Source organism: Rhagoletis pomonella, unplaced genomic scaffold, assembly GCF_013731165.1.
Source record: "Rhagoletis pomonella isolate Grant_MI unplaced genomic scaffold, Rhpom_1.0 Rhpom_scaffold_05965, whole genome shotgun sequence".
Taxonomy (NCBI): Eukaryota; Metazoa; Arthropoda; class Insecta; order Diptera; family Tephritidae; genus Rhagoletis; species Rhagoletis pomonella.
The window spans coordinates 1-10,744 of NW_023464504.1; the positions used below are offsets into that span (position 1 = coordinate 1).

Here is a 10,744-nt window from a genome sequence, read left to right on the forward strand (position 1 = left end):
ATATCCACATAACCAGATAACCAAGCAAGTGTGAATACTCCAATTATAATTTTAAAGCAGTACTCACAAGCTTAAAAAGTGCATGACACTCCTCCCAGTTGTGTGCGCTTAAGTGGCCCAGGCTTGCAGCTCGCGTTATGGCTTGCGAGAAAAGCTTTGTAGCCATTTTAACTTTTTGCCTCTACGGACCAAAAACGTTAAGGTGGCTGCTATTTATTTTGTGTGTGATGGACAACTCGGAGGAAGTGCACGAGAGCAACTCCACAATGATGTCCTTCTTCACTTCTTTGCCTTTCAGAATAAAGCCGCTATCCAAAAAGTGGTTTCGCAGGAGCTTTATTAAATGCGGTGCATCGGGAAATACAAATATATGCTCATTGTGACAGGGGAACCTAAAAATAAAAACGTTTTATAAATAAGAAAGACACCAGTGCTTTAGAATGTTATTGTAACTTACCATGGAGTATCATATGTGACGCCAAGCTCGTTAAAGAGCGCCCTGTTTGTGCCACCCAAATCGCTTACTATAGCTACAATATGATACCCACACGCTTTAATGCGATCCATTATATTAAACAAGACCTCCGTTGTCATTCTGCAGTCGAAATCGTAGAAGATCGGCTGCTTCCACTTAGACATTAATCCTGTAAAAGCAAGGAATAGTTATATGTTATATACGTATATATATGTATATATAGGATATATCTAATTACATACCGCGTAACATTGCTACTTGTACGTAGTCTACTGGCGCGTATGTAGTATCGGAAGATTTGTCGTAACAATAAGCTTTGCGTATCTTCATTTCATCGAAGCTTAACACGCATATCTTCTGCACTATATCAAGCTGTGTGGCGACCGACAAAATTTTTAACACAGGTTTAATTACGCCTGTAGAAATTGTAAGTTTGTTGGCCCAAAACTGGAGCGTGCGCGCAGCAGAAAGAGGAAACCCCCTTTTCTTCAGCAGCCTGTACACTTTGGCGCTGGTTGAATATAGGGTTATTGAATGAGATATATCCTCTTCTGCCCATCTCAAAACCTGGTTTCCCAGCCTTAGCTTTTTAATTTGCCCCGGAGTGAATATTGAGAGGAGCTTTTCCTCAATATTTTTTTGCTCGAACTCTACTTTTTTAAGGCGCAGCTGGGGGCCAGCGATTTCTTTTTTTAAGGTCTTTTCAGTTTCTCGCAAGGCGATTTTTTCTCGCGTTAGCGTTTCGCTGTATTAAAAATTTAACCAGTTACTTAAAAAATATACACATTAATCAAATAATATTACATCTCCAGCTTCAGTTGTCCGTTGTCTTCCAAACGCTGTTTGGAGCAGTTTCGTAAACGCCGATTTTCCCATTCAAGCGATTCACTACGGAAAATTTATAAAAATGTTTACGTTATGTATACAAATCGTTACTTGGTATACACTTGCATTTTTTGGCTAAATCGCGCTTTTTCAAATTCAGCCTCCTTTTTTTAAACCTTCCCTGTGGGATATAAAAACGTTGTAAAATATGTTTATTACATCTAGAGCGATGTAGTTATTTAACTTACACTTGTTGCTGCAACAATGCTATTTGCTTGGAATTGTTTTCGTTTGCGACTTCCATCAATGGCAACCTTCCAGGCACAGCTATGTTTTCTTGTTCATCGACGTCAATTACCCGTGCAGCTTCCAACAAATCACCTATACTGAGGTCATTCCTCTTCACCTCATGAGCATCTTCGGCGTCAATTATCCGTGCAGCTTCCAACAAATCACTTATGCTGAGGGCATTCTTCTTCATTTTGTGAGGGTTCTCTGCCTCTTCAAGCAATTTGGCAGCCTCCAACAGGTAACTAATGCCTGAATTGGGGTACCGTTTCTTACCCACTGTCGGGACTACCCCCTTTTTGAGCATACGATATTTCACCAATCCTAGTACATAGTTCAGTCCAATCAAAGTTTCATGTACACATATATGGGTAAGAAAATTATGATATTTACCCATGTCAACTTTCAAAGCGTTTGCAAAATCTTCCGGCGGAAAGTGTTCACTACATACTCTTGCAGTTGGGTCTACCTGGCGCCCGCAAAAGTCCATCCACTGCTTGCGCAAGTTTTCATCTCTTGGGAGACGGTGAAAACTTATAGAACGGTCATTATAGAACTCGTTTTCGCATCCTAATACGGCACACTTCATTTTATAATAATTTTCACTCACAATTTTTAAAAAAGTTTAAACACATTCGAAAATAAACCGCTTTGTACAATATGAACCAGTCGCAAAATGTAAACAAACAACTGTAAACAAAGAACAGCTGACGAATCCGCTTTTTTGCTATTTTTTTCTCAAAACCGGTTACAAATACAACGTCGCGTTCTTACGTGATCTTGTCTTTTTGGTTCATGGAAACCTCGTCCGGATTTCCCAAATCTCTTGGTTCGTATCGCTGGATTGTTAAATAAATGCTAACGATGACCAAATTGTAGTACAATTAACTTTATTGTACAACAAACAATTTACAATACTTGCTAATACAGTAAAAACACTTTACAATACTTGTTAAAGCAATAACAACGCTTTACTACTTGTTAACACAATTAAACTTATAGCTTGCTTATTCGCAACTCAATTCTCCGCTCACTTTACTTGTAGCTTGCTGACTTGTAACTCGTAACTAACTCACCTCGCGGTGGCGGCGCCCTTATATACCTGCGCTGGCACTTATGGCAACTCTAGAACATTCTGAAGTTTATCGCTCATTCTCTTTCTCTCGCTGTTCGCAGTGTTCATCCAACTTGACGTTTCTCTTTGTGGAACATTCTACGTCATTCTTCGAACATTCTGCCTATTTCTCGTTGTTCGCCTTGTGTTGCCGCAGTTTTCGCCACAGTATTTTCTTTTGGTCTTGCTTTCCACTCGTTTTTTTAGATATGGCAACACTGTCCTGCTGTCATTTGCACATATTCTGGATGTACTCTCATAAAATTAAACAACAATCAATTTTTGATAAAAAAAGCTGTAATATACTAAGAGTATTCATTTGTTTGAACGTGCACACTCTAACTGCGCATATATTGAGTGTAAATAACCTGCAAATTTAGTGGAAAGTGCATTATATATTGTAAAATAGTGCCATACAAGTTGGTTAAAATTACAAACTTTATAACAAATTCCTTAAAAAGTATAATACTATGTCTCCATTGTGAGATTTAATGAAGATTTAGCTCTCTGACGAGATTTGACGTTAAATCTTTTGAGATTTACCATATAAAATTAAATCTCGAAAGGCAGTAGATTTAAGTTAAATCTTCGTCAAATCTTCAATAACATTGATCAATAAGTACAATTTGTTGGATGTGGCAACCACAAATTCATATGCCATAAGTCAAATGACATTTGTGTTTTCAATATACAGTTGAGGACATTGAAATCTAGCCTATCATAAAAACATGAATTTTCGTATTTTTAGGGATTTTTATATTTTTGTTAGTTTGGGAGGAAAATTAGTAATACATATTTACATAACTTTGGTTGTAATAAATTAAGAAAATATTATTTTAAAAACTAAAAATTTGTTTTATAGTAATATCATATCAAAATTTATAAATTTCGGTAATGGTTCTGCTTCGATAACATTGCACCGAACATCCTCTAGAGCTCAGTTCGTATTCATGATATGCCGAAGGCCCACGATTGGATTTTCGGTTCCCTCCTATGAATAAGATAGTTCTACAAAAATTTTTCTTTCCGCAAATGTTTTTTACCGTTTTGATAATTTTTCTTAAATTCGGGAAAATGATTCGGAATATGGTACCATTCTTTACACTTTCCAAACTATATATTATACATAGATATTTACCACGAATAAGAAGCCAAAAATATTCAGAATTCATATAATGAAATTCCGCTTGGTACCTTCCTTTTATCTGTCTGTAGATCAATGTCCGCAACTGTATTTATAAAATCATACATAAGCAAACGTCAAATATTTAAAAATATGAACGTCAAACATATCTCGTTGTGGTAATGGAGACGGTTGTGATTTAGCAACTGGATTTATTAAATCTTAATGGATAAATCTCTCAGTGGAGACATAGTATAAAAGGTTGCGCGCTTTGAAACTTCATACAGGGAACTATTAGACCGCCCTCTACCTCCCATATTTTCCTCAATGCTGTACTCCGGAGTTACCAATCTAAAGCCCACAAACAAAAAATGCAGACCGATAGTACTTTTTACGCTGATTTCAACTATATAAATAGTATTTGGCGCAATTGAAAAGTAAAGAAGATATAAGAGGGGAATTTTTTTCGATATTTTAAAATATTAATATTTTCTAAATTACGTAACCGATTGAAAAAGTAATGATGTCAAAATAAAGCAAATTAATCTATCTTCAAGTTCATGTAATGTGTAATGATGTGTATGCTTGATTATATCTTTGAGCCAAAAATAATAAAACAGAAATAAAATTTTAAAATTTTGTCATAAAGTAACCTTTTTTAGAAAAAAGTGTATAATCATTGCTAAAGAAATGTGTATTATTTAGAAAGTGCGAGTTCTTACCTTTTATTTGATATACATATTTTATTACGATCTGCTTTTGAGGTTTAAGAATTCAGTGATAAAAAAGATTAAAAGCATTTACAAGTAAGTGGCAAATGTGAGCTGATATCATAGTTTCTATTGCCCAGAAGTTCTTTCAGCGTAGGCGGCCTTCGCCCGGGCTTAGGGATTATAACCCTCACTAATTAGAATTCTCCTCTCTGTATTGCCGAAGAAGGGGGGCTGAAAACCTTTTGCAGAGAACATCTTTCTGCGTAGGCGGCCTTCGGTCTATTTTATGAAAAAATCTTAAAATTTTATTTCTGTTTTATTATTTACGGCTTAAAGATATAAACAAACATACACATCATTACACATTTAGCCTGTTCCCGTACATCACGTTTTGCAAGATTTCCAGGTTTTAGCCTTTAATAAACCTTATGTGAACGTGGCGTACGGGAACGACTTTGGACTAAATCCTGTAAAACAGCCAAATCGTAGACGTTCTAGAACGCGCTAATTATATCAACTTGAATATAGATTAATTTGCTTTATTTTAACATCATTACCTTTTCAATCGGTACTAATGGGCTATTTTTGCTTACGCGTAAAAGCACATTTAGCGCATTTAGCACTAAATGCTACTCTAAGGGCCTATGCCAATCGGTAACTTTTTCTCCGTGGTGAGACGGGGTGGAAAAATTTGCTATGGTGTACAAATAAATTGAATTTTGCTGTGCCAAATGCAGAGTAAAATGTTGACAGTTGAAAAACCAAACAAACGCTAGTGCGAAAGCTTTATTTTTGTGTGTTGCTGAAATTCTTAAAATTTATATTTATTTTATAATTTGCAAGTAACGTACGCTTTTTTTATGCTGTTTTAGCTTTCATTTTCATGTTCACTCCTTATTACCGCCAAGCAATATTATGTGTATACATGGTTATAAGCTGTCAAAATTTTACCTAGCCCCGTGAGCTAGGTAAAATTTTGACGTTCGTATTCACCACGAGAAGTGTCAAATTTTTACTTTGATCCGTCAAAATTTTCTATTTTCTATCAATTGGCACAGGGCCTAAATGTACATTTATTCATACAAAATTCGTCACATAAATGCAACTAAATGCAACTCTATTTTTGCATTAAGGGCCTGTGCCAATTGATAGAAAAGTTCTATGGTGGAAAAACTTTTTACTATGGTGAGAAAATTTTACATTTCTGCTGTGCCAATTCGTAACTTTTTACTGCTGGAAATTTTTGACAGTTGCTTTGATGCACAAGAAGACTATCGTGTTTGCTATTTATAAAATGCAGCAATTATATAGAAAATATTTGCCTTTGATGATTTCAATTCTTCTGGAACTGAAATCTATGCATTTATTAGACCTTTTAGCAGTAATATTAGAAATAAAAAGACGTCAAAACCGTCTGGTAAGTGTGTTCACAAAAATGTTTAAAACAGTGTACAATTGTTTCCAATAAAAACATATGTCGTTTTAGGGTATTATGTACATGCACAAGACGTTTATTCCAAAATACTAAGCAGCATTATGAACGGCGATAACAAGACTACAAAAATGTATCTTAGGTTGTCCTCTGCTTCGTTTCGAAAAATTGTAACTCACATTCCCAAAAAGCGCCACGGATGGTCAGTGGAGTACGAAGTCATTTGCTTAATAAAGTCTTCAAATTATTTATATTGTTCTTACTCACTTCCAGCCTTCGTTGCCGTTGGCGTTCTTTGAACTGAACCAAACATCCTTGTCAATGCGCTTTTCCAGAAGGATTCTGCGTTCTGAACTGCTCCCTGTAAAATAGTATTTTTAACCCTCTCAGTCGCGAAAATCACACGCTTAAGATAAAAATCTGAAAATTGGTGTGTGTACTTATTTGACATCGCTTAGTATAATTATGAAATAAAATTTCAGGTAAAGCGTTTCAATTGGATGTTATTGCATGTCCCCTATATGGGACATCGTGACTCTGTGTATTATAATATTATGCCTGCAACTGGCTGTACTCAAAATTAAGTAAATGATTTTCGCTATTTAAACTAATTTTTTTTAATTGAAAAATATTAATTTGAGTTTCACTTTTAATACATACATTAGTTTAGTTATGCAAAAACATATAAATATATTTTACATATACATACATTTGAAAAAATTGTTAAAAATATATTTTATAAATAACTTTTACTTTTCGTGATATAAGGCAAAGCAGTTACTATCGCGTTTCACGCACAAGTAAACGTTGCATTTCTGGCATATAATATACGATTTTTTCGTACATCCAGGCATTTTACAACGCCCATTATTTTTCGATGCAACAAAATGTGGAATGTGCATTACAGTGTCCTTACGCACTTCCTCTGGGGGATGAATTTGAACCGTTCTCTTACGTTTTTGCGGTGGGGTGGACGTATTTTCTGTATTTGAATCGTTAGGAGCCTGGGAACTGCAACAAGAAAGATTTGGTGATTCCGGCAAGTTTTGGACGTGCGATTTAGGAGTAGATTGTAGCGAAAGTGAAGCCACCATTCGCGATGGCCTTCCTCGGCGACGTGTAGTTTCTATGTCCGATTGTAAATTAGATGTTTTTACATTTAACATACAATTAGCAACTTCAGCACGAAAGTTCAGTGAGTCCAAAATCTTAGTTATCTTATTCTCCTGACAGTGCTTGCGGTATTCCATCCATGATGCAGTTATTGCTAGGTCTATAAAGTGCATAATAATACGAATAGTCCATTTTTTGGTGCGTATATTTATTCGGTAATATTGGATCATTTGATCCAATAAGTCTACACCACCCATGCTTTCGTTATAAAGTCGTACTACTTCAGGACGAAACACTTCAATATAACCTTGTGAGTCCTTATCCCACCGTCGAGCTTTGTCCGCTGTACCAATTCCCACGAAGTTTGAAGCCAAGTTTACCACTTTGTTGTCATACCATCTAATAAATATGACTTTTTCATTCTCACTAATGCATTGAACTGCTGATCCTCGACCACGTTTGGACATTACATTCTTGTCGGGCAAGGGTGGATTTGCAAAGCGATTGGAACGAACAGTTCCAGCTGCATAGATACCTCTGTCATAAAGAATTTCAAATAATTGAAAAGAAGGGAAGAAATTGTCAAAATACATTTTATATCCTTTTGCTTCTATGGGGATTCGTTTTGCTAATTCAATTACAATCGCTGAACCGCTTCCAACAGTCTTGACTACAATGTCATCTAGAGGTGTAGTGGAACCCTGGTAAACAATAAAATCGTAGGGCATGCCACTTTTTCCACATAAAAAGTATACTTTGATTCCCCATGGACAAGGCTTTCCTTTGATATATTGCTTTGCCATGAATTTTCCCTTGAATGGAATGATTTGCTCATCCACACAAAGATTCTCTTCTAATGGTAATTCCTGCAGCCTATGGCGAACTTGCTCAATTATGGGACGAACTTTGAATAAGCGATCCTTACAACCACTTGGACGAGCAGAAATGTCAGTTAAATGTAGACGGTTTCTCAAGGAAAAGAACCGGTTAGACGTCATGCTATTTGAAAAAAACGTCAAGTTCCAACGGCGATCATAGTACATTCGAACGCGTGGCAGCTTGAAGCAGCTCATCATAATATGTTGAGCTATAAGTACACGAATTTCATCAGCGGTGCATGGTTTAAAATTTAAGTCTCCTAAAATTTTAAAAACAGAACCTTGGTATCAATAGGTAAATTAAAATGAAAATACCAACCTTTCTGAGTAGCATATATATTTGTATAATATGCTGCTTTCACAAAAAACTCGTCATCCAAATATTTTACGAAGAAGGAATACGGTGTCCTTTCTGTAGTGTTTCCATCCGCTGGCGGTGCTGTAAACTGTATCTTATCTGATTTGAATGTACGTGCCATCCTGGTCTTCCACTTTATCTCTTTCTTTTTTGTGCATTGAATGACTGGAGTTTCTTCAGGAGAAATTGCATTTTCTCGCAAAATATCGCTAGAATTCAGCCATTCGGCAGCCACACCAGCAATCGCTTCCTCAGAAATTTCCGGCAGCTCCAATTCTTCAAAATCTTCGATATCTTCAATATCGTCCTCAACTTCTGTCGCGTTTTCGACTCCTGTGTCATTACGGGCTATAACTATCGACTCTGCAGGGCGTATCTTTTCAACCACACACTCAACCGCATCCTCGGCATCATTTTCATAATCTTCTTCTATATCGGAATCTCTTTCCAAAGCTTCCAGAATTTCCTCTTCATTAAGTTGACGTCGTGAAGCCATTTCTGAAAAAACGAAACCAGACGCGCAAAAATCTTATAACGAACGTTTACAAAGTGAAAAAAGTCTCCGTTGAGTAATCTTGTCCCTTTTAAGGGACAGCTACTTTTTGCTCACGGAGACGTAGCTGGCGCTTTCATTTCACTTTTTTTGTAAACAAATAAATAAATAAACATACCAGGAATACTTACTAATTTTTTCAGAAACTTTTACTCACGAAATCCACTTTTAAGGAACACTTTATTAGCACAAATTTTTTATTATGAACAGTCACTCACGAAATCCACCTGCGCACTGCGGATTTAGCCAGAAAATTACTTCAATGGACACTTATCTAAAGCTAATAAACCTTTTGATTTGAAAATGATGCCCGGTGTCAATATTTTTAAACAGGGGTTTAATAAAGTGAAGCTAAACTATGCAAATATTGCAGTCCCTTATAAGGGACATCGCGTCTGAGAGGGTTAATTAAAAAAATACATAACGCCTTTTCATAAGTAAATCTGAAATTAAATCTTACAAGTTATATAGCTTTTCTTTATTTTTTTTGCCGGCGGGACCATGTTCTTTTATTTCCACTCGCTTTTGTTTTCTTTAATTTATGTGTATACGTGCGTTGTTCGTTCTTCTTCTTGATAATGCTTGCTGTCAAATTTTTCACTAGCCCTGCCGTATCAAACATTTTTATTCACCTCATAGCTGTCAAAAATTTACTATCCAGAGAACTTTTCTATCAATTGGCACAGGCCCTTAGATTCTAAATGCTAAAAGCAACCCTGTGACCTTCCAAAATTTCCACGATTCGAACATGGTTTAATGATAAAAAGCATGAACCAAAAAGACAAGATCACGCGGGCAGGAGACTAGCCCGTTAGAATCGCATTTAGGAAAAAAGTTGAGCGATTTTGACATTAGCCTTTTGTTTACATTTCTTCGTTGTTTACAATTTGGTGGTGGCTTTTTACTGCAATTTTCTTCATTTTCGCTTGTGACAACGTGTGTACACATAAGTTAAGAAAAATGTTACACAACGGCATGATTTATAGAAGAATTTGCATAATAAAAATGATTTTTCATGCGTTCAACAATTTCGCGGTTTTCTCCGTTCTCTTCGTTGTTTACTTCTTACAACAAAGATGGCGTCGAGATTTCTGCAGCTAGAAAATAACTTTTTTCGTTCTTTCCTTCCCGCGTGATCTTGTGTCTTTCGTTCATGGATAAAAAGTGGCAACATAGTTTTCCGAGTATACAGTTGCTAGTTGGGTTTCAGTGATCGCCAATCGAGATTTCATTTATTATTTTACATTATTTGGATAAAGAAAAGTTAAGAAAACTCAACATCGATGTGATGCTGATAGAAATCTGGATCAATTTGTGATCAACTCTGTTTGTTTTGTTTACTAATTAGGTGAGGAAATTTTAATTGACAGCACCGACAAATGAATATATACACAAAGAAATGTTCGGTTATGATTAAAACAAGTCAAGTTTTGTATTGAATTTTTGGTTTAAAATTTATTATTTCCTTTTCAGTAGGATTTTTAGCACATTATCTTCTGTGTGTGAATTGATAGTAATAGATACGGATCTGAATAAGCGACTGGAACACGGTTGTTTGTCAAAAGCATTCGATTTCGAACTCGCGTAAATGTACATTTGCTAAATGAGATAGCATGAACGCTCTTCGAAAACATATGTTCGAAAGTGCTAAATGTTGCATTTTAAATGCAGCAAAAACGCTGCATAAGAGCCAATTTACACGATGACTTTTCATCCTGGGTCATGCGTGTCGAGCTTGTAGGCAAGAAGTGTAGCGAAGTCAGCGGGGTAGGCAAGCACGCACGGTGAGCGAAATCGAGGGTTTTTTGACGTTTCTCTTTTATCGAGTTCACTTTTTCGTATTTTTGCTTTGAGTTCGCGATTCGCTCCGCT

The 10,744-nt window shown here is 36.1% G+C and overlaps 1 protein-coding gene across 1 annotated transcript; it reads right to left on the reverse strand.

The window, feature by feature from the left end:
- Positions 1-6,719: 6,719 nt before the first annotated feature.
- Positions 6,720-8,815, reverse strand: LOC118755334 (piggyBac transposable element-derived protein 3-like). The gene is made up of 4 exons (XM_036490176.1): positions 8,281-8,815; positions 7,725-8,221; positions 7,554-7,606; positions 6,720-7,482 (listed from the first exon to the last, which is right to left on the reverse strand). The coding sequence occupies exons 1-4, from the start codon at positions 8,813-8,815 to the stop codon at positions 6,720-6,722; spliced, it is 1,848 nt and encodes a 615-aa protein (XP_036346069.1).
- Positions 8,816-10,744: the final 1,929 nt, after the last annotated feature.